This window comes from Microtus oregoni, unplaced genomic scaffold (genome assembly GCF_018167655.1).
Source record: "Microtus oregoni isolate MIOR12 unplaced genomic scaffold, Mior012 000004F_ref0000308, whole genome shotgun sequence".
Classification (NCBI taxonomy): Eukaryota; Metazoa; Chordata; class Mammalia; order Rodentia; family Cricetidae; genus Microtus; species Microtus oregoni.
In genome coordinates, this window is record NW_024543063.1 from 29,283,986 (window position 1) to 29,308,292 (window position 24,307).

General features: G+C 49.4%; 1 protein-coding gene across 6 annotated transcripts in view; it reads left to right on the plus strand.

The window, feature by feature from the left end:
* The window catches only part of Ttc13 (tetratricopeptide repeat domain 13), a 54,444-nt gene extending 31,231 nt beyond the window's left edge, over positions 1-23,213 (plus strand). For 3 of the 6 annotated variants that reach the window (XM_041650366.1, XM_041650369.1, XM_041650371.1), the window contains 15 exons: positions 108-190; positions 832-973; positions 1,338-1,512; positions 5,294-5,450; positions 7,596-7,726; positions 8,403-8,535; positions 9,745-9,837; positions 11,725-11,808; positions 13,039-13,123; positions 15,766-15,875; positions 17,149-17,284; positions 18,557-18,636; positions 19,476-19,554; positions 20,344-20,423; positions 22,375-23,213. In XM_041650366.1, coding sequence (XP_041506300.1) covers positions 108-190; positions 832-973; positions 1,338-1,512; positions 5,294-5,450; positions 7,596-7,726; positions 8,403-8,535; positions 9,745-9,837; positions 11,725-11,808; positions 13,039-13,123; positions 15,766-15,875; positions 17,149-17,284; positions 18,557-18,636; positions 19,476-19,554; positions 20,344-20,423; positions 22,375-22,489 — 1,683 coding nt within the window. In that variant the 3' untranslated portion in view covers positions 22,490-23,213. The remainder of the gene's footprint in view (positions 1-107; positions 191-831; positions 974-1,337; positions 1,513-5,293; positions 5,451-7,595; positions 7,727-8,402; positions 8,536-9,744; positions 9,838-11,724; positions 11,809-13,038; positions 13,124-15,765; positions 15,876-17,148; positions 17,285-18,556; positions 18,637-19,475; positions 19,555-20,343; positions 20,424-22,374) is intronic. The other 3 variants (XM_041650367.1, XM_041650370.1, XM_041650372.1) reach the window with 1 other exon arrangement.
* The last annotated feature ends 1,094 nt before the right edge of the window (positions 23,214-24,307 follow it).

The window sequence follows — 24,307 nt, forward strand, 5'->3', positions numbered from 1 at the left end:
TTGATCCTATGTAAGATAACTGCCAGAGACAGGTGTGGCATGTATGTAGCCTTCAGTGATGCAGGTGGAGTTAATGCGAATGGCTCATTTTCTGCATATCTCCACAGGAAGCCATCGAGGCCTTCAAGGAAGCTCTGAAACAGAAAGTTGACTTTATCGACGCATATAAAAGCCTAGGACAGGCCTACAGGTGAGTGACAGTGGACTGAAAGGAGACAAAGGCGTTGCCACCCCTGCTGGCACAGCTCTCTGAGGGCCAGCCCCTCAGGGTCACGATAGTCATAGTGGTGTATGGGTATAAATTCCTGGATTAGTGTCGTGCCTGGCACTGGACAGGCTGTGTGGTGGGAAAGTCAGTCCAGTGTGGGAAGCTGTGACTAGGCCCTCCCCTCTTCGTTCTATACATTGCTCACTATTAGAATATTCAACTTTAAAAGGCAATCTCACCCTGATCAGAAAGGCAGGTGACATGGTTGATGTGGGAACACATGAGCTAGGAGCCTTGAGACTTGACCGTTGAGGTATGCCACTGTTGGCTGTCCGGGCTTCCTTTGTTTTGCCCATAAAGGAGCCATGTGGCTACAGGGGAAAGGCTCTTAGAGAAATTCCACCCTCATACAGAGGGTGATTTGGTTTTGGAGATCAGAAAGTTAATTTTTCCTAGAGAAATCAAAAAACATGAGCACCTGGAATGCTGTGTGTTAGATTCCTAAGTGTTGTGAAGACTGCGCAACTGTGTGTGAGGTGTTCAGGTCGCGGAGACACACTTCCCTCGGGGCCGCCCAGAACGGACCCACCGCCCAGAGCTCACCATAGTTGTTCAATCTTTAGAGAGCTGGGCAATTTTGAAGCAGCCACTGAGAGCTTCCAGAAGGCCCTGCTGCTCAACCAGAACCATGTGCAGACCCTGCAGCTCCGAGGGATGATGCTGTACCATCATGGCAGCCTGCAGGAGGCTCTGAAGAACTTCAAGGTGAGCCTTACCAGCAGACAGAGCTGTGGCTGGGGTTCTTGCTGGAGGAACCATAAGTACCTGCACATGCCACACAAAAAAAAGAGAATCTGAACATGGTGTACTCCTTTAATCCCAGCACTTGGGAGGCAGAGGCAGGCAGCTCTTGGTGAGTTCAAGGCCAGCCTGATCTGCATAGCAAGTTCTAGGCCAGCATAGTTGTCTGGATGAGACCCTGTTGAGAAGAGGGTGGGAGAGAGAGAAGGAGGGAGGGAGCTTTGCTTTGGCCTCTAGACTGCTTTAGAACTTACATGTAGTTTGGCTCAACCTGGAAGGAGAGCCCTAGACCATGATGCACTAATGCAGCCTTTTGTCTTCAATGTAGCGATGCCTTCAGCTGGAACCATACAACGAAGTGTGCCAGTACATGAAGGGGCTCAGCCACGTGGCAATGGGACAGTTTTATGAAGGAATTAAAGCACAAACAAAAGTTATGCTGAATGACCCTCTTCCCGGCCAGAAGGCTAGCCCAGAGTACTTGAGGGTGAAGTATCTCCGAGGTAAGCAGAAAGTGGTGGGAGTTTTCCATTCCATGCCCAGCTGTGGGCATCCTGCCACTCTGTGAGATGGTGGAGTTGAAGGTGGGCCTCCTGTCTCTAGCTGCTCTTGCTCCTGGAGGTTTCGGGACTAGGGCCTCAATATCTTCTGAGACAGCCCTGATGTTCTTTCCACCTTACCTACAGGTCTTCTAAACCCACAGAAGGTTAGCCTGAGTAAAACCACATCTATAGTTGGACGTGAGGTTCTTTGTAGATAGTACGTCTCGTGCCCTCTCACCTCACTGAAGCAGGAAAGTCCCCTGCATGAGGTTTTCATTGTTGAGAGTTACCTGGCATCTCTGATCTTCATTCATCTGTCACACCCCCTGTATCAGAGAGACCCGGTGTGGTGAGAAAAGGAGCAATTCTTCAATTAGTCACAGCCTTGCTTTTTCTCCATGTCTGTCTTCCAGTATACATATTCCTTCCACAGCAACCCCCCACATCTTCCTGTGTTACATACACTTCTTCATGTGTGCATACACACATCTTACGTGTATACACACATCTTGCTATGTACACATACATTTTCCTATATATACACATATAGGCACAACTTTATACACACATCTTTCTGTATATACACACAGACATATTCCTATACACACACTAACACACCTTATGTAGACACACACATCATCCTATGTACACACACCTTTTATGTACACACACATAAGCACACCTTCCTATGTATACACACATTTTTCTGTGTACACACACATCTTCCTATACACTTACACATATTCCTACACACACACACACACAACACACACACCTTCAGATACACTCACATAAACATCTTTTATGTATATCCACATCTTTTTATTCATATACACACACACATCTTCCAGTGTACATAGACACACCTTCATACACATCTTCCTATGTGCGCACATGAATCTTCCTGTATTTGTTTATACACACACACACACACACACACACACACACACACACACACACCTTCCGGTGTATACATATGTCTTCCAGCACACATGCACATTGTCTTAGGGTTTCTATTACTGTGATAAAACACCATGACCAAAAGCAACTTGTGAGGGAAAGGGTTTATTTGATCACATTTAGATGTTAGAGTCCCTCACTGAAAGAAGTCAGGGCAGGAATCTGGAAGCAAGGATTAAAGCAGAAGCCATGGAGGGACACTCCTTATTGGCTTGCTTCTTGCAGCTTGCTCAGCCTGCTTTCTGAAGCACTCAGGACTACCTGCCCAGGGACGATTCCACTCACAGGGGTCAGGGCTCTTCCACATCAATCGCCAGTCAAGAAAATGCCATGCAGACTTGCCTATGGGCTGGTGTTATAGAGACATTTTTTCATTTAAGATTCCCTCTTCCCAGATCTAGGTTTGTGTCAGGTTGACAGAAAACAGCCAGCACATACATACATCTTCCAGCCTGCACACACGTGCATCTTCCAGCCTGCACACACGTGTATCTTCCAGTCTGCACACACGTGTATCTTCCAGCCTGCACACACGTGTATCTTCCAGCATGCACACACGTGCATCTTCCAGCCTGCACACACGTGCATCCTCCAGCCTGCACACACGTGCATCTTCCAGCCTGCACACACATGTATCTTCCAGCCTGCACACACGTGTATCTTCCAGCCTGCACACACGTGTATCTTCCAGCCTGCACACACGTGTATCTTCCAGCCTGCACACACGTACATCTTCCAGCATGCACACACGTGTATCTTCCAGCCTGCACACACGTGTATCTTCCAGCATGCACACACGTGCATCTTCCAGCCTGCACACACGTGCATCTTCCAGCCTGCACACACGTGCATCTTCCAGCCTGCACACACGTGCATCTTCCAGCCTGCACACACGTGCATCTTCCAGCCTGCACACACGTGTATCTTCCAGCCTGCACACACGTGCATCTTCCAGCCTGCACACACGTGTATCTTCCAGCCTGCACACACGTGTATCTTCCAGCCTGCACACACGTGCATCTTCCAGCATGCACACACATGCATCTTCCAGCCTGCACACACGTGCATCTTTCAGCGTGCACACACGTGCATCTTTCAGCGTGCACACACGTGTATCTTCCAGTGTGCACATATGTGTATCTTCCAGCATGCACATACATTATTTTCCTATTTATTTAGGAAGATTTTTTGGTGTCTCATAACCACATATTTTGCCTTTGTTTTCATTAGCCCTTGAGAACATTATTGTAAAATAGAAAAAAGATACAATCCATGTATATAATTTTAAGTTAGTAATAGCCATATTAAAACATAAAAGCATAAGACCTGCAAGATGGTTCAGTGGGTAAAGACAGTTGCCACCAAGCCTGTCGACCTGAGTTCAATCCCCAGGACCCACCTGTTGGAAAGAAAAAATTGAATCCCACAGATTGTCCTCAGACTTGCAGACACATACTATAGCACACACATGCCAACCCTCAAATAGGTAAAAATGAAAAAATATTTAAAAGAATTGAAAGAACAAGTGGGTGGAGTTAATTTTAATGATTTATTTTATTCAGTGTATCTAAAATTTTAATTCAAGATAAAATTAATAGAAAACTATTCATTAGACTTTTTTAAATTAATTTTTTGGTCTTTCTGAGATAGCATCCTCATCTTGTAGCCCAAGCTGGCTTAGAACTCATAGTGATCCTCCTGTCTCAGTCTTTACATGCATAAGCCACCATTACTGGCCTCTTTAGGGATGCTATGGTTTGGGGATGGGGAGATGGCTCACTGGTTAAGAGGACCCAAGTGTGGATCCCGGCAACCACACGTGGCAACACAGAGCCGCTTGTACTGATCCTGGAGGAGGATCCAACATCTGTTTGCCAAGGGCACCTGCACTCATATGAGTATATCCACATTCAGATACACACACATGCACAGTGCACACACATGCACATATGCATGCACATGCACATACACAGTTTTTAAAATAATCAAAATCTTTTTAAAAATTTACATTCCATGATTTTTACTCTAGGTCTTTAATGTCTGAGATGTATTTTGCAATCATAGGACATTTCAGTTTGAATGCTAATCTTTTATTAGCCGTACTTGATTAGAATTTGAACTTCATAGACATTATAGTTGAAGAAAAAATAGAGTGATACATGCATGTTGTCCCAAGCATACTGAAGTTTCTAAAAACTAAATCAAGTATCAACAGCCCAGGGTCCATCTCTTGGTCAGCTTGCCCTTCGCACTCCTCCTGGCTCAGTGGAGCTGGCACGAGAGTGGCACCTGATGGGGCTAAGCGCACCCGTCACGTTCCTTCCTGCACATGGGGCTAATACACCCGTCACGTTCCTTCCTGCACATGGGGCTAATACACCCGTCACGTTCCTTCCTGCACATGGGGCTAATACACCCGTCACGTTCCTTCCTGCACATCTCTGTAGAGACTGCAGCTGTCAGCTCCTGGTCCGTCAGAGCTGGCAGAGCTCCAGGCTCAGGCTGGTACTTCCCTTGGAGTTCAGGCTCTGAGACAGAACAGTGAGCTCTTTGGCTCTCTTTGTGGAAAAGTATTTAAGATGTGGTCAAAGAAGACCCCAGCAGACTGACGTAGACCTGATCCTTGTGCTTCAAGTCAGTAGCAGGCTTCTGCAGTCCTGTAACCATCTTTCAGAATCTCTACATTAATGGCAGCACTGTTCAAAGCATCCATGTGGTGGCTTGCTCTCACAAGGGCTTCCTCGGCAGTATCTGGGTTTGGCAGCTCCTTTCCTATCTACAGAGTATTCTCGATATCTGCACGCACACCTTGATACCCCCCTGACGGAATATAACATTGACACGGATCTACCGGGCAGCTTCAAGGACCACTGGGCCAAGAACCTGCCTTTTCTCATAGATGGCTACGAAGAGCAGCCAGGCCTGCAGCCTCACATCAAGTAAGTGCTGTGTGGTGTGGCTTTCCGGAACCCAGCTGGGAGCTCCCCTTTGTTTGTAGGGATTGGCTCTTGTGCATTGGGCGACCTCAGACTCAGGATCCCACTGAGTGCTCAGCTTTCTTCATCAATAGATGACTCTTGCCCATGTTCTATTAATTTCTTTTTGCAGTTTGTATGCCACCAGCTGTTTCTCTTAGTTGATAAGGTACCTTGAAACTTTCTTACAGAGGTTGCTTCTCCTTCTAGCCTGACTTTCTGCCCTCATTTTGTGCAACCTTTACCCTTTAGATCCATGGAGGCCTACAGGCAATCTTTAATAAGCATTATTTTTTGCTAGTTGCTGGCAAAACAAATTTTTGCAATTTGAAAGCTTAGCTAGGTGCAGTAGTGCAGTTATAATCCCAGCACTAGTGAGGCAGGGCTGGGAAGCCGGGTTCAGGGCCAGCTGAGGAACACAGGTTAAAGTTACACTGCTGGGCAGCCGCTGCTGCAGTGGGCAAATGCAGATGTGCTAAAGGGCCATCATCCCAGAACAGGGCAGAGTAGAGAATAGTTCCCAAACATCCAGCAGTGCCTTAGAGTTGAGAAATCGCTGCAGTTTGATATTTCTCTTCTCTTTACAAGGAGGGGGTGAGCTTTCATGGGAGGGAAGCATCCGGATAGTGTGCCCACCCGCCCTGCAGTGGAGTGAGGGAAACCTTTTAGGAGTTAATGGGACCCCGTGCTGGAGGCATTCTAGGAACTCCGCAGACATAACTGCAAGCTCCTCCTAGGAAGAAAGCTATACCCATTTCCCATGGGCCCCCCAGTCTCTCAAATAAGACCATGGGAATGAAATCCAAACCTCACGACTCCCCACACCACATGTTTGAGTCAGTGAAGGAGCAGCTGGAAAGCTTGGACCTTAAGGACTTCACCCAGCAAAGCTGTGAATACAGACAGAAAATAACTAATAAAATGAGCTGTCAGCATGAAAAAGAAACGAGAGACTCTGATGAGTCAGATGGGTTTTTAAAATGAAAGGCAGGTTTTAGGGTTAGAAGATACTGCCACTGGAGTAAAGACTTCAATAATGGGCTAAGCAGGAAGACAGGTGACTGCGAGGAAAAAGCTCAGCTGGAAGGAAGTGACAAGCAGAGTAGGGTTCAGAGGACATGAGAGGGAGGGGACACGGAGGGCCTGGAGGAGCCCGCATGCCTGGAATGTAAGGAAAACGGGGAAGCAGCAGTGTTTGAAAGAACTGTGGCCGAGAATTTTCTAAAGTTAATTAAGCACATAAGTCTACAGTTGGCTTTGTTGTTGTTGTTTCTTTGTTTTCTTCAGACAAGGTTTCTCTGTGTAGCCCTGGCTGTCTTGGAACTAGGCTCTGAAGACCAGACTGGCCTCGAACTCACAGAGATCCTCCTGCCTCTGCCTCCCGAGTGCTGGGATTAGAGGCGTGCACCATCACTGCCCTGCTGCCCGGTGCATTTTTTAAATCATCAAAAGAAATCAGGGCAGGAACCTGGAGGCAGGAACTGATACAGAGGCCGTGGAGGGTGCTGCTTACTGACTTGCTCCCTTGGCTTGTTTAGCCTGCTTTCTTACAGAACCCAGCACCACCAGCCCAGGGGTGACCTCACCCAAAAGTGTCTGGGCCCTCCCCCATAATTCACCAAATAAGAAAATATTCTACAGGCTTGCCTGCAGTCCAGTCTTATGGAGGCGTTTTCTTAACTGAGACTTCCTCCTCTCAGATGACTTTAGCTTGTGTCACATTGACATAAACTACCCAGCACAGGGGGAAGAAAAGGAAATTGGGCTGAAGTCAGTTCACATCTTTGATAACTGCAATAAATGTCAGTGGAACAAGTATCAGTTCAAAGTCATTGTTGGTCCAGGTTTGACCACTTGTTGGAAAAGGCACCGCATTCTGTGTATCCAGAAAAGTTCATGGAGCAGATGCCGAGAAGAGGGCCTTGGACCCCACCTATGCCCCTTACGGGCGTACCACCTTACATGGGGTCGTAGCATGGAAAGACTGCGTGTGGTGGGCTGTGGAGCTGGGAGAACTGCCTGGTGCTGTGTGTGTCTTGGCTGAGCTCCAGTAGGGGAATGGTGCAGGCATCTGCTGCATCCTTATTGCACTCCTGGTGCTTCTTGCAGGGACGTGCTGCATCAGAACTTCGAGGGCTACAAGCCTGAAGTCCAGGAGCTGATCTGTGTAGCTGACCGCCTGGGCTCACTGATGCAGTATGAAACACCTGGTTTTCTGCCCAACAAGCGGATACACAGAGGTATTCTCTAGAAATGGACTCATCCTGGCCCAGGAACAGGGTCTTCCGGCCATGCTGTCTTTCTTCAGAAGTTGTTAGTTATTGTGCGTACTCAGCTCTCCGCGTTGCCAGAGCGGAAATGGGCAGTAGTTCACAGTGAGCTGGAGGCCGCTGCTGCTCCATCTGGGCTCTGGAATCTGGAGGCCGCTGCTGCTCCAGCTGGGCTCTGGGATCTGGGCTCTGGAGGCCGCTGCTGCTCCAGCTGGGCTCTGGGATCTGGGCTCTGGAGGCCGCTGCTGCTCCAGCTGGGCTCTGGGATCTGGAGGCCGCTGCTGCTCCAGCTGGGCGCTGGGCTCTGGGATCTGGAGGCCGCTGCTGCTCCAGCTGGGCTCTGGGCTCTGGCTGCCATGTAGATTTGGAGCCTGGCTCTCCAGCCGTTACTGAGAGTCAGGTTCCTGATCCAGGGCAGTTGTCTCCTTCCTACAGTAGGGAGGAGGAACTTCAGGCTCTCCTGTTTCTGTAGGAAGCAATGTGGGCCAACAGCCCACCTTCATTTGAGTAGGACACCAGAAGCTCAGTCTTGCTGTTTCACAAGACTTCTGGTTCTTTGTGTGATCACCAGGGCTTGAGAGAAAAGATGAGGACTGGCCCCTTGGAAAGGGTTCTGGTAAACTGTCTTAATATTTACTTCCCTTAGCCATGGGCTTGGCAGCACTGGAAGTCATGCAGGCTGTACATCGTACCTGGACCAATTCGAAGGTTCGCATGAATGGAAAGACAAGGTTGATGCAGTGGAGGGACATGTTCGACATTGCCGTGAAGTGGAGAAGGTAACTAGTGGGCGAGTGAAAAGCAGCAAAGAGTGTTCCCGTCAGACCATAGAGTGCTCCCATCAGACCATAGAGTGCTCCCGTCAGACCATAGAGTGCTCCCGTCAGACCATAGAGTGCTCCCGTCAGACCATAGAGTGCTCCCGTCAGACCATAGAGTGCTCCTGTCAGACCATAGAGTGCTCCTGTCAGACCATAGAGTGCTCCCGTCAGACCATAGAGTGCTCCCGTCAGACCATAGAGTGCTCCTGTCAGACCATAGAGTGCTCCCGTCAGACCATAGAGTGCTCCCGTCAGACCATAGAGTGCTCCCATCAGACCATAGAGTGCTCCTGTCAGACCATAGAGTGCTCCTGTCAGACCATGTGTCTTTTCTCACCGAGAGGTTTGAATCCACACTTTGCTGACAAAATTGGGCCCTATAAGTTAAAGTAGCGAGTTCTTTTCTCCTAAAGTTTGTCAGAAATCACTTTACCTTCATTCTCTGAACACACTCAGCTCGTGTTCATGAAACAGGAGTGCGGATTGTATGAACACAGTGTTTCAGATGGGGTCTGGAGTATCCTTCCTCACCTGTGCCTGTCCCCTACGCTCCAGGCGGCCTCTGGATTTCTAGCACTCCTGTACCTGCCCAGTATATTAGCTCCTTCTCTCATTGTGAGAAGACCCCAGCCAGAAAGCAACGTAAGAGAGAAAGGGACTGGGCAGTAGTGGTGCACGCCTTTAGTCTCAGCACTCGGGCGGCAGAGGCAGGTGGATCTCTGTGAGTTTGAGGCCAGCCTGGTTCTTGGGGGAGAGAAAGAGAGGGAGAGGGAGGGTTTGTCTAGGCTCAACGCTTCCATCATGGTGGGAGGCGTGGCAGCAGGTGGCTCACTTTCTCCGTGCTGAGTGTGGGTCCCTGCCCATGGAATGGTACCAGTTGGATGTCGGGCAGGTCTTCCCCCATCAGTTAATCTCTCTGGAATCTAGTATGTTTCCTAAGATGATATAACGCACATCAAGTTGACAGTTTAGACCAGCCATTACAGCTCATCAGCCTTTGCTGGCTTCTCACTGTGTGGCCAGACTGCATCAGAGTGTGCTGGTCTGTGTACTCTTTTTAGAAGTTGGAGCCAGTAAGGGCTCCTTCCTCACTTTTGCAGAGAGCCATCTTTGGTTTCTCCTGGAAGCGGTGGGTAAGGTGTCAGCCTCATGAGCTCTGTTTCACAGGATCGCTGATCCAGACCAGCCTGTACTGTGGCTGGATCAAATGCCAGCACGAAGTCTCAGCAGAGGTTTCAACAACCATATCAACCTAATCAGGTGGGAACCTTTCGCGCCTCGTTCCTGTTGGTGTAGGAGTGCAGCAATATGAGATGTGCCTTGATGGCCTTGATAGGGAACACACCATGGTAGCTCTGCACCCACGAGTTTCATGGATCCCTTTCTGCTGTTCCAGCTGCAAACAAGCAATGCATGCCACGCACCTCCACATGTAGAAGATTGCTGAAGGGTGGATTCACAAATTAGGGACTGGGGTGTCAATTTTCAAAAAGTCATGAAACAGCTTAGGAAGTGATTAGATGGAGAATTCAGTATTTGCCATAGTATCCTCATGGTTCTGGGGTGTCTGGGGATCCCCGGCTCCACCCTGAGCGCTAAGGGTCAGTCGCTGTGGTTGCTCCCTTGTGACAGTCTCTCTATTGTCCTGAGCCCTGCAGTTAGGTACCTGGGTGAATAGTTGCCTTTCCTTCCTTTATGGGCTTAGCTACCCTGACAACAGGCATGAACACATACTGAACAGACCCACTTCAGGGATGCTCTTGGTTTGCCTGCCGTTTAGTAAGCATGACTTTAGATAAAATTGGCACTTTTAATACTGTATCATTTCTAAAATACTTCTAACTCCAGAAACCTGAATCAAGAAAATGTTACTCTGCCTAACATTTGACATTTAAATTTAGGTTTAGTGTAAATGTCTTTTTTATACTTATCTTTTTAATTTCTAGAAGTCGTCTTTCCCCCTTGTAATTGCCTCCTCTCTATTTCTCACAGAATGATTTGTGATTCTCTTAACTAGATTTAGGTGAATTGTAACTGAGGCCACCATGTCTTCCTGTGTTCTTGCTGGGTGGTGCCTGAGTCACAGGCCCCGTGTCAGGATTTGATGGACACAGAAAAGGACTCCCAGTGTAGCCAGTAGCCATGCCAGAACTGTCCCAAGAGAGAGAATGGGGTCGTACACCAACCCACTGATGAGCTCAGCATGGCAGGAAGCTGCCTACGATAGCCATCTATTGTAGCTGTGCCTTCCAGGGAGTCTCGGGGATGGAGGTTGGAACGTGGTGAGCCATTCATGGGTGGTGAGCAGAGAAACAACAAGGACAGATGTGTACATGTGGAGGGCCATGGTGGCAGCAGTGACTGAAAAGATTTGTGAGGGAGCAGCAGACTGGGAACAAAGGAAAGGGTTTGAAGTCTGAGAACAAGCATAAGAGGTGCAGACCCATGCGACCCCTGCAGGGCTGGGGGGGAACTGCAGGTGCTTTGCGGCGCTGTAGGGAATTCTGTAGTGGCTCAGCAGTGCCTGGTAAAGTAGCTTCAGAGGAATTCCTTCAGCCTCTAGCTTAGGCCATGGCCTGTCAGCCTGGGAGTAACAAGTGAGGTAGTGGGGGGTTGGAGACTGAAGCGCTCTCTAGTGGGGAGAGAAGTCCTACTTGAGCCGGAACGTTGGCATGCGGTGCTGTGAGCATCAGGATGGTGTTCCTGGAGCAGCGGGACTCAGACTCGGCTGTTGCTAGACATGGACACCTTCTAGAACATGTAAAGGAAGGAAAAAATGGGGCGGGAATGCGAGGACTGTGGTGTTTACAGTGAGGGAAGAAAGACTGCTGAAGAGAAGGAGAGGCAGCGGCAGACGTGCAGACCGCCATACAGAGAGCCAGAGATGGCGTGTCCACCTAACGTAGTTGCCGTCAGCTCTGAACTCCATTTAAGCTGAGGGTTTTCCTTCCCCCGTGAAGGAACTAAGTCCTGGACCCTTTCTTCCAGGACAGGCTCCAGGAGCCCAGGCTTCCTGCTCAGACGGGGCTAGCTTTCTTATACTCGGCCACACTGGTCTCAGCTCCTTGTTTTCAGAATTAACTGATATTTACATGCCTTTGTAAAATGATGTTTAATTTTATCATTTTAATTTTTTTTACCTCACAGGGGTCAGGTGATTAATATGAGATACCTGGAATATTTTGAGAAAATACTTCATTTTATTAAAGATAGAATTCTTGTTTACCACGGGTAAGCCTTTGATCCCCCTTCGATGTAAAAGATTGATTCCATACGTCTTTTGTATGCATATTTGTGAAATTTGAAAGCTGAGCCCCTGGCAGATAAACAGTCTAGCTCAGAAGTTTAAAGTTTCCGTCACCTGCCTGCATCTGTGTGATGGCTTCGGAGGCTTTTAGCCTGACACTCAGCACTGTGTTAGTCCCAGCTGCCTGCCAAGCCTCTGTCTGTTGGGGACTTCACCAGCCTGGTCTGAGGACAACGTGGAACCCAGCAGGGTGCTTTGATCTGAGCCAACATACTTTCCACTGCAGACTTGGAACAGGACAGTCAGGGTCTTGCTAAGAAACCTGTGCCTGTACACGGGGTGAATGTGAAGGCTGCCGGCCCTGCCGACCGTGCTGCTTTCTCTGATCTCCATGTGCAGCCTCACACCTGCACACGTATGTCAGATGTATGTGAAGGCTGCCGGCCCTGCCGACCGTGCTGTTTTCTCTGATCTCTATTTTCATCTGCAGCCTCACACCTGCACATGTATGTCGGGTGTATGTGAAGGCTGCCGGCCCTGCCGACCGTGCTGCTTTCTCTGATCTCCATGTGCAGCCTCACACCTGCACACGTATGTCAAATGTATGTGAAGGCTGCCGGCCCTGCCGACCGTGCTGTTTTCTCTGATCTCTATTTTCATCTGCAGCCTCACACCTGCACATGTATGTCGGGTGTATGTGAAGGCTGCCGGCCATGCCGACCGTGCTGCTTTTCCTCTGATCTGTTCTCATCTCTAGCTCTGCACCTGTTAGCTAGGATTGACTTGTCTTGCTGCTGCCCGGTTTGGATACTGTTTATGCCTGGCAGTGGGTTTCGAGATCTCTGAGTGCTCAGGACCCTTCCATTAAATGGTATTTACACAGTGACATTCACACAAAGCTCCCACGTGCTCCAGATCATCTGAACGTCCTATGACACCAACACTCAGCCAGTGCTGTGTTGCTTAGGGGGATGCCAAGCAGGAGGAAGGTCTGGACACTTCTGACAGTTTTCTCAGATGTATCATTGATCTGCGTGGACGATCCTGTCAGTGAGGAGCCCCAGGCTGTTCAGGCCTACAGCGCTGAGCTGCTGTATCACCGAGCTGTTGGTCCTTAGGGACAGTTGTTTAAAATTTAAATGAGATCCACTTGTCGTATTTTTACACTAATCTCCATTGCCTCCTCCCTTCTGCTCTCCCCCTCTCTCTTCAAGAGCAAATAATCCAAAGGGCTTGTTGGAAGTCAGAGAAGCTCTGGAAAAGGTACATAAAGTGGAAGACCTTCTTCCAATTATGAAGGTAAGTTTATCATCCGAGTCCCAGATGGGACTGGAACAATGACCTAGCATTTAAGAGCACTGGCTTTTTTTGTCCAGGACCTGGGTTCAATTCCCAACACTCATGTGGTGACTCAAACTGTCTTATTAGTTCAGTTCCAGGGGATCTGACTCCCTCTTCTGACCCAGGCACCAGGCATTATAGATACATAGACATACATGGAGATGAAACATACTTACACATAAATAAACTAAAAGAAAATATCTCAGGAGGAATTGGATGAGAGAAGACAAGCAATGTAGAGAGAAAGCAAAGCACATATTTTAATGTTGTGCTGTTTTGAAATTTATGAAGGATGTCATCCGAAATCCCAACATAAACAGTAACCAAAATCAAGTGCAGTGCTGAACCAGACTCAGCCAGAACAGATTTTTGAGGAAGCAGTTGGCTCAGGAAACAAAAAGGGCTTGAGAATAGATGCACTGAAACTGGACTTGTGGCCTCAATGCAGGGCTCCATGGTTGCCCTTCCACACGTGGGAGCCCAGGACCGCTACAGTTAGTTAGACTGATTCCTGAAAGAAGAGAACCGTCGAGGAACCCCATTTCCCCCAGCTTCCTTGGAGAGTGTACATGGTCCCATAGGACAGGTAGTCAGCAACTGTAGAAGAGGAGGAGGTGCCCAATGCAGGGGTGGAGGGGTCCTGTTGCCCTGCCAAGTGTCTGCAGGGAGAGCCTGCAGCATAGCAGGGGCTGCTCAGAGAGCCCTAAGCAGAATTGTCTGGATTGCAGAACCGAGACTGAGCTGTGGCCTTGAAGGTGGGCAATTCCTGTGTGCACCTCCAGCTTCCTTTGGTCCCAGAGGTGACTCCCTGGGAATTATGGTAGAGCACACTGGGCCTGCCCTTGATCCCTAACGCTGGGCCAGCAGCAACAGCATGAATTTTATGTCTGCCTTAATTTGAAATAGACTCTGAAAGAGTGAAAATGAGATGCTCTCCTCTCTTAGAAAGTCAGAACCTGGGAAAGATGCCAGTCCCACTGAAAGCTCACAAAAGAGAGACAGAGAGAGAGACAGAGAGAGAGAGAGAAGTGAAGAGAGAGAGCAAGCTAAAGAGGAAATTCTTAGCTGTGACAAGTGAAAGAAGGATCTCAGCTGGCTTTTGAAGTCCACCTGCCTTGTACTAACCTTCAGTATCATGGCAGTTACTCCCGTGACTGAGGGTGGCAGGACACGCCATAGAGAAGAACCAGAAGCTGCCGTGGGTCAGCTTCCTAGCTGCTTTCCTGTGCAGATGTCAGGTGGAAGACAAAATCTGCTGGTACAGATAGTGGAAAAGAAAGCAGAGTGTACTGAGGGAAGCCCCGTAACGCTTCGCCAGCCGGTGGCAGCATTGCCCGTGTTGTGTTGTCTGTAGGAGCCTGTCCTTTGGGTAGGAGCATTTTCAGATTGTGGATGTGTTGGTTGGTCTGTATGCGTTTAAAGTGTCCAGGAAATACGTAGCTTGCTGCTTGCTCTGAAGACTATGGAGTACCCTGGCAGACTTAGAGAAAAGGACACCTGCCCCAGCACGTGGCCCATTAGCTAGGCCGGCCTCACCCTCCACTCTGCCTCTTCCTGGCCCAGGGGCTGGCCAGGCTTGTTTGTTTTCGTCAGTATGCGTTCCCACCTGGTCTTGTTTGTGGCATACAGTAAGTACCTGTGCTTGTCTTCTGAGAGCCTTTCTCTGAAAGAAAGGTGCTTCCTGCCTCAGTTCAGCTGGCAGCCCTGGTAGCCTGCTCTGTCCAGCTGCACCATGCCCTGAGCCTCCAGCCAGCATTCCTGTAGCCTGGTGTTGGAGAAGCCCTCCCACCCGAGCCCAGAAAAGACCGTTGTCATTGGCTGTCTTACTCCAGGGCCATTCATCCTAGAAAAGCATGGACAGCACCAAGTAGCCAAAATAGGAAGTCGTGTTTTTAAAGTAAAGGCAGAACCTGTTTACTGCCACTTTGGAATGTCACAAGTTTTAACACAAAGCTGGCATCTGAAGCTGGCATCCAGGGTGTTCCTAGGAGACACCAGCTCCTAGGCCAACTCTGAGGAACTCCTAATACCCATGGTCTGCAGAGTTGGAGTATGCAGATAAAACACCCCAGCTAGGGAATGAATGCTGAGCACCTCTAAGGCCCGCATTTCTGGGGTTGCGCTTGCAGGAACACAGTGCTTTTTCAGGGTAGGGATGCTGGCATTGCTGCTCTGTTGGCAGGCAAGATTGCTGCCTGCTGAGTTGGGAGGAGAAACAACCCCAGAGCAGCTGCCGCAGTGAGCCAGATATTGGCTGGTAGGGGTACCCTATACCTTGCTGCTGGAGTCTCTGCTACTCTGTAGGCTTGTGGGAATTGAGACTGGGGCTCCTGGGGTTTGTGCTCCACCTAAAGAGAGGAGAGGTGTCCTTAGTCACTGCCTGCCAAGAAAGAGCACATGGTCTCTCAATTCGAGTGCCTTAGAAAATCCTAGGGCTGAGTTAGGGTACAGGACGGATCAGAACTAGATCTGTCTATCTGCAGCCTGTAGACATATGCAGCCCAGGGTAGCTGTGAATGGCCCAGTGTGTTTGTAGGTGACAGCGTCATGTTGTAGTGTCAGAGCTGCCACTAATATAGATTTTTATTTCCCCTCGAAAGCAGTTTAACACCAAAACGAAGGACGGGTTCACTGTGAACACCAAAGTTCCCAGCCTCAAAGATCAAGGAAAAGAATATGACGGCTTCACCATCACTATCACAGGAGACAAGTATGTGTGTTCAAGTGTGATGTGGGCTGGTGGGGCCCTGTGTGTTCTCACGATGTACGTCTGGGGCTGAATCTTTCCTGGCCAAGTGCACAGCCCATTGTGTTCCTGCAACAGCTCTACCTGGCTGCTCAGAGGCTATGGAGAGCTTGTCTAGCAGCAGGAAGAAAGGATCTGTGCAGGTTCAGGCTGCCATGCAGGGATTGCTGGTGTGTGTATTGCAGGGGTAGTGCTGTCTTAGTGGAAAGTTTGGAGGAACAGATAGCCAAAATTAAGAAAGTAGAAGGAAGCCGGGTGGTGGGGGCACACATCGTTAATCCCAGCACTCGGGAGGCAGAGACAGTTGGATCCCGTGAGTTTGAGGCTAGCCTGGTCTACAGAGTGAGTTCCAAGACAGGCTCCAAAGCTTCAGAAACTCTGTCTTGAAAAACAAAGAAAGGGAGAGAGAGAGAGAGAGAGAGAGAGAGAGAGAGAGAGAGAGAGAGGGAGGGGGGAGGGGGGGCAGGCAAAGCTTTGAAAAACTGAGGTTGCAATTGTCACTTGTGACCTCCTCTTCTGTCCTTATCCTCACAGCCGCATGGTTTTTTTTCACAGCCTCTGATTTAGAAGTGTTTTAAAAAGTATTTTTTCTTTGACAGATTCCTATGTGTTAGTCTTTCTCAATCCTTATACCTGTTTATCATTATAATTACCTTATTACCTTACTATCTTCCCTCAACTATTGCCACTAAAACCTTCTTCCCAGCAAGACCCCTTCCTACTTCTTGTGTGACTGCATGCGTGCATCCCACTGAATTTAGTTAGGACAGACAGACATTCAGACCACTCCTCTCATGACACTTTCAGCTTTTCCCCAAGTCTTCCAGATTATCAATCCTCTTCCCTTTTGAACTGTTGCCCAGCTGTGATTGTCCCCAGGCCAAGTCACACCTCCCCTTTCTTCCTGCTAGAGGACTGAAGAACTAGAAGGTTCTCCTGATGACACCGTGATAACCCTCGCTGCGTGAGCTTACCCTCACAGAGCCACAGTGTTGCTGCACAGCAATAGCTGTGTGTGAGCCTCCCACATCTGCTCCCTGTTATGGCAGGGTGGTTGGGGCGTGATGACAGCCTGGAGCACACCTGTTTCAGGAGCCCAGAACGCTGGGCAGATGCCGTGAGCATGCGCGCACACACACACACACACACACACACACACACGCATCACACACCACTTCCCCGTTTCCTGTTCAGACTGTTTAATCCGTGCCTTTGACAGTACTGCTAATGTTTACAGGGTTGGCAATATCCTGTTTTCTGTGGAGACTCAAACCACAGAAGAGAGGACACAGCTGTACCACGCGGAAATCGATGCCCTTTACAAAGACCTGACAGCGAAAGGAAAAGTGCTGATCCTCTCCTCAGAATTCGGGGTAGGGTTTGCTGTGTCTCATTTTCTATTTCTATTCCTATGGTGGGGGAGGGGGGGAGAGAGAGAGAGAAAGAGAGAGAGAGAGAGAGAGAGAGAGAGAGAGAGAGAGAAAATTTTGCTGAGGCTGGAGCCCAGAACTCCACACATACTAGGCAGGTGCCCTGCTGCTGAGCCACACTCCAGACCTGCAATTTCTTTGGTAAATGTTCCACACACACCCCTCCCCTGTTTTCCTAGGCTGTATATCTTAAGCCTGAAATTAAGCGTAATTGTCTCAACCTCTTTTTTATAGTCCTATGTGGGGGAAAATCTGGGGTTTAAGAAGCACAGCAATGGGGGATGGCACACTTAGCCGTTTGTATCGTTGGCTGCCTTAGCGCAAGTTTAGGGTCAGGAGAGATTCACCCAGATTGGCCGTGGGGAATGCGGTCTGTATCTCACCCCCCTCCCGTATTCTTCCCTACATTATGGTCGCTGCTTAGTGTGAAACTGTTGTCTTAACTGCCAAATTGACAGGATTTAGGATGACGTAGGAGGCACCTGTGGCTGTATCTGTAGAGTGTTCCCAGAGAGGCTAACTAGGAAGGAAGGCCCACCCTGATGTAGACTGGGATCCTGGGCTGAATCGCAGGGAGGGGAGTGACCTTAGCACGGCATGTGCTCTGCTTCCTGGCTGCAGCTGCGATGTGACCAGTCACACAGTGCGCATTTCCAGCAAGTTCTCATTTCAGCTGGTGTGTGCTGACTGGCTCCTGGCAGTGGAAGAGCATACTGGCCGTTCTTTAGTCTGTGACTTCTCTCCCTGTGCCTACTGAGACAAGAAGTGGCTCCTCTCACACCGTGGAGGCTATTGGCTCCCAGAAGCCTCTCTACTTCCTTGACGTCAGTCAGTTGTTCCATGTGTTCAGGGACCTTGGCCCGTACAGGACTAAGCACATGGGCCTCTAAGTCCCAGCCCCAATGGAGGGAAGCAACTTGTGAGAGTCTCCTGGGGAAGGGATGCTTGTTCTAGAAAGGCTGTTAGGTATTGCCTTTCCTTTGTGAAATGTTGGCTTCAGCGTGCGTTCTGAAGTAGCAAGTCATGGTAAAGGAGACTGTTCTTGTGTGCTGAAGCTGGGGACAATTGCTGTAGTGACTGTGTAGACACTGGAACACAGCACACAAGCAAGTGGGCCTTGGGGAGAGGGGGGAGCCATCCTCTCCCACGTAGTAACAAATGTCCCTCGTTTGTGATACGGGGTTTAAGTTCATGAACCTCTGTCCTTTCTCCTAGGAAGCCGATGCTGTCTGCAACTTAATCTTATCCTTGGTTTATTACTTTTATAATTTAATGCCATTGTCTCGAGGATCTAGGTAAGTGATATCCTATACTATGACGGTTTCAAGTTCAAAACTATTGCTATGGCTTATGCTTCCTGTTACAGGACAGGCTCTAAAGCACATCATGACTCATAGGAAGCTCCTATTGATTCCTCTAAAACCCACCCACCCCCAACCCCTACCCCCACATCACATCCTTGTTGGATATAGTGGTACGCATCTCTAATGCTAGCCCTGGAGAGACAGAGGCAGGTGGATCTCTGTGAGTTTGAGGCCTGCCTGGTCTATATAACAAGGCCCTGTCAGGGAAGGAAGGAAAATCACGTTCTTGACCAATCCTCAAGAGAATTTAATGTAAGTCCAAGAGAAGAGGCTTATGCATGCTTTTCTCACAAAAATGAGACGAAGCAGGAAGTAAACTGGTGGATATAGGCTTTCCCTCAGAAAACAGATGTTCCTGTTGACAGCTACCCTTAAGGCCCATATGCTTTTTAAGTAGAAAAGTAGAAAATAAACACCACAAAGTTCTCTGTTAATTAAACGTTTAAGGTTTTAGTCCAAAGAATTGTTGTTTAAGAATTTATTTCATGATGGAAGCCCACGGGGAGGTTAGTGCGGTAGCCATAGACCAGGGCTGACTGAATGTGTAAGAATTTATTTCATGGTGGAAGCCCATGGGAGTTAGTGTGGTAGCCATAGACCAGGGCTGAATGAATGTGTAAGAATTTATTTCATGGTGGAAGCTCACGGGAGTTAGTGAGATAGCCATAGACCAGGGCTGACTGAATTCATGTGTAAGAATTTATTTCATGGTAGAAGCCCACGGGAGTTAGTGCGGTAGCCATAGACCAGGATTTGTTCTCTCTGAACAGTGTCATTGCCTACTCAGTCATTGTGGGGGCGCTGATGGCCAGCGGTAAAGAAGTGGCTGGGAAGATCCCCAAAGGAAAGGTATGTTGGGCTGTCGGGGTGCTGCAAGCCTGCACCGTGTCCTGGGGGAGCTGCAAGCCTGCACCGTGTCCTGGGGGTGCTGCAAGCCTGCACCGTGTCCTGGGGGGTGCTGCATGCCTGCACCGTGTCCTGGGGGTGCTACAAGCCTGCACCGTGTCCTGGGGGTGCTGCAAGCCTGCACCGTGTCCTGGGGGTGCTGCAAGCCTGCACCATGTCCTGGGGGTGCTGCATGACAGCTCCATGTCCTGGGGGTGCCGCAAACCTGCACCGTGTCCTGGAGGTGCCGCAAGCCTGCACCGTGTCCTGGGGTGCTGCCAGCCTGCACCGTATCCTGTGGGTGCTGCAAGCCTGCACCGTGTCCTGGGGGTGCTGCATGACGGCTCCATGTCCTGGGGGTGCTGCAAGCCTGCACCGTGTCCTGGAGGTGCCGCAAGCCTGCACTGTATCCTGGGGGTGCCGCAAGCCTGCACCGTGTCCTGGGGTGCCGCCAGCCTGCACTGTATCCTGGGGGTGCCGCAAGCCTGCACCGTGTCCTGGGGTGCCGCCAGCCTGCACCGTATCCTGGGGGTGCTGCAAGCCTGCACCGTGTCCTGGGGGTGCTGCATGACGGCTCCATGTCCTGGGGGTGCTGCAAGCCTGCACCGTGTCCTGGGGGTGCTGCAACCTGCACCGTGTCCTGGGGGTGCTGCATGACGGCTCCATGTCCTGGGCTTCTGGTCATGAAACACGTGAGTTAGACCTCACACAGTACCTTCCTTCATTTCATCCCATCCTGATTCTCTTTTCCAGTTAGTTGACTTTGAAGCCATGACAGCTCCTGGATCAGAAGCCTTCAGCAAAATAGCAAAAAGCTGGATGAACTTGAAAAGGTAACTGTGGCTGGTGCAGGCCTTGCTGGGAAAGGGCGGGGCTCCGCTCTCCACGCTGGGCAGAAGCCCTTGCAGTGTGCTCACCTCCGTGGGTTAGTTAGTCTTGTCGGTTTTAAGGTGGAGAAACGTCGTTACAGGAGAAAATAAGTGATGGTGGGGCTGAGAGAGAGCTCGGGATAACGCACATTTCAAGGATCCAAGTTCAGATCCCCAGGACCCAGAGAAAATGCTGGGTACTTGTGGTAGCTCAGAATGCAGAGATGGGATCCCAAGAGTAAGGTAGCTAGGTAGGCTAACCTGTATCTGTGAGCAAGAAACCTGGGTTCATCTAGCCGGGCGGTGGTGGCGCACGCCTTTAATCCCAGCACTCGGGAGGCAGAGGCAGGCGGATCTCTGTGAGTTCGAGACCAGCCTGGTCTACAAGAGCTAGTTCCAGGACAGGCTCCAAAACCACAGAGAAACCCTGTCTCGAAAAACCAAAAAAAAAAAAAAAAAAAAAAAAAGAAACCTGGGTTCAGCAAGAAACCCTGGCTCAATAAATACAGTGGAGAGTAATTAAGGAAATGTCTTGATATCAACCTGGGGCCACCACATACATACATACACACATGCACCTGCACACATATGTAAACACATATGTAATAATCTAAAATGAGTGATGATTTAAAGAAAATAAGGAAAGTGATATGTGAAGCAGAGTTTACTGGGTCTCTCTTCTGTAGTCAGATTCTCTTCTCCCCGTCTGTTATCCCAGACTCAAGCCTAGGGTCCTGGAGTGCATGGAAACCACTCAGTGTAGCACAGGCCTGGTGACTGTTCTTCTACGGCATTCCAGTTCTGACGGTGGCACGGTGTTGCAGCCTAGGCGGGACTAGTGACCTGGTGTGTGACCGGCACCAGCAGGGATACCCCCACCCCATTGTAACCATGTGCCAGAGTGTAGTAATAAGGGCGGCGGGGCTGCGTTCCCACCTATCTTCTAACCAATGAGGGCCAAGCAGTTTCTTTTTATTTAACCAATGACCTTCCTCCATCACCAGAGCCAGCAAGTTACTACAGCTCCGATCTCCAGAAACGCTGGGGAATGTGTACAAGCTTGCTCTCACAATGCTTTAGGAACGAGGAAGACACTGACTTATTTCATGTCTCTTCATGCCTACATGACAACAGTCATTCTGTCACCTGCTGGGCCGTTTGAGCTGTTTAAAACTGAGAAATAGGGCCAGGCTGTGGTGGCGCATGCCTTTAATCCCAGCACTCAGGAGGCAGAGGCAGGAGGATCTCTGTGAGTTCGAGGCCAGCCTGATCTATAGAGCAAGTTTCGGGGCAGCTAGGGCTATTACACAGAGAAAGCCTGTCTCAAAAACAAAAAAAGAAAGAAACAAACAAACAAAAAACCAGTTGAGAAGTAGGTGTCTATCGTCCACAGTGCTTAGCTTGTCCCTGTCGTCTTGTTCTGAACTTCCTTGTTTACATGTGGTCTGGTGCTGTGATCATGGGGGAAAGTCCTGCTTCCTTTTCTTAGGAAGCTTTAGCAACTCTTTCCACAAACCACACAGCCACATATTGTACAGTCATGGTTCATGGCGAACCTGGCATGTAATGTTTCTCAGGGCTCATGTAGTTCTGAGCTAAGGATCTCATCTACAGTGGTAGATGAAAGGGGTGGGGCTCAGAGAAGGGCAAGACCAGGCTTGCTAGCATCCTCAGAGTCCAGCCCCAGCAGGATGTGTGACAAGTGGTCCTGTACACATTCAAGTGGCATTTCTTTCCCCAGAGAGCTGGCTCAGGATGTGAGGTCACTGCTGTGAGGGTGTCTGCTGTGCCTTCTGCCTTTCTGGTATTGTCCCTCATGAGAGACTCTAGAAAGTTCCTCATAGGAGTGCATGTCCCCAGGCTCTAGTCCTTCCTATTAAGCGGTGGTAATAGTTTCCCTGTGCTTCTCTTCCAGTATCTCCCCTTCCTACAAGTCCCTGCCGTCAGTGTCAGAGACATTCCCGACTCTGAGGTCCATGATGGAGGTGCTCAACACGGACTCCACCCCACGGTGTCTAAAGAAACTCTAGCTACACCAGAGGGTTTGTACACGTGAAGGGCCAGGCTTCTTGCTTCTTAAGTTATTTTTTAAAACATGGAATTATTATGGAATTAGGTCCTTTATTACTTTTGATACCAATTTTTGATAGGAATTGAATACTTGAAATCATTTTCTTTACTTTTTCTGAACCATAACACAAATCATGAAAACGGGTTTTGGGGGAAAGCTACTTGACCGGAAGGGAAGTGTGTGTATTAATGGCACCTGTTGGTTCCCATGTATTAAAGCATACTGCTACTTCCTTACAGCAAAAAAATGTTTACCTCAAAAACCAAAAATTAATAATTATTAAGATGAACAAAGCCAGCAACAAGCAGGCCTTGTCTTTGCTCGTCAGAGGTGTAGATGTTCCTTCCTCCCTTCCTGTGCGCCTTTGTGAGGTGCCTCGCTACTGCCATGCCCCCACATGTGGGCCCCGTCCTCTCAGAACCACGGATGCTTCCATGGCTTGTGCAGATGACACAGACAGTATTTACCAATGTCCCGACACTGAATCACTGAACCATGTTCCTCCTTCTTTTGTTGGAAAAATAAGCCGAGGTGATTTCTGCAAGTCGCTGAGTTCGGGCACTGGATTATGTTTTATGTGTGAGCTAGTTTTGCTTGTAGGTGTAAGAACATTTAGAAAGGTTCTTGTTCTCTCCGAAAGGTGAATGATGGAGTAAAAAGGTCCATTAAACTGTTGCAGTTTTAAATCATGGTCAGTGTTTGCAGTTTTGCTGTTGCCTGTGCCTCTTTTGCCTTTTTATTTTATTTCTGTATCTGTTTAGGTGCTAGAGATAGAACCCAGGGCTTTGCACATCCTAGAAAAACACTCAGCCACTCAGCCGCAACCCCAGTTTCTGCCTTGAACTTCTGGCAAGAGCAGGGCAGTATCAAAGTTTGTGCCCGTACTGCGGTGACGGAAATCACTATGGGCTCTGGAGCAGGCGGCATGTTTGTTTGCCCCCGCCATCCATAGTGCAGTCAGGAACTGAGCGGTGCTTCAGAGCAGCCCCAGAGATGCGGCTTTCCCAGGGTGATCTCGGGTTACAGTCACCAGAACCCATTCTGCACTGAGACAGGACAAAGGGCCCACGCTCTCAGAGGTGTCTGCCTCCCCACAGTTGGCCAGCAGGCTACAGGATGGTGCTGGGAATTCCTACCAGGGACCTGTTGGGACCCCGGGATTCAAACTTCCTACTCCTTCAACTCTCAGTGCTTAGCACAGTCTTAAGCGATATCTCCGTGTGCTACTTTGGTTACTTTATTCTCCTGGCTTCATCCCCCTCTGACAAATGGTCCAAAACTGGAAGTGGGGCCTAGAGAACCCCCTGAACCCAGTGGGCCTGAAGCTGGGCCTGAAGTCAGCTTGTGTGATGATACTGGGATAGGATCCTGGACAAAGAGTGCGACAGAACCCTCCCGGGGTCCACACCTGTGTCCTCTGGGACAGACCGGCTGTGCCGTGAGGAATGGGTGGCACCTCATGCTGTGGGAGTTAGCTTACCCTTTCCCAGAGGCCTGATGAGCTTCAAGCAGGTACAGGCTGCCTGCAGATGGATGCTGACAATGGTGGGGAGGGTTGGTGGGAACCACAGATGGAAATACAAAACCCTGGGGCTTTTCAGCTTCCCTTTTGCTTAAAGTCAAAATCTTTCGGTTTCCTTAGAGACTTTCCTACCACTCACCAAACCGTCATGGCTGGAAACTGAGAGGTGTGGTGAGGGCCGCCCCTCGGCCTTCAAGGAAGGAAGGGCTCTCGTGCCTCTTGCTGTGGAACTCCAGTCCCTTCCCTGAGGTCCAC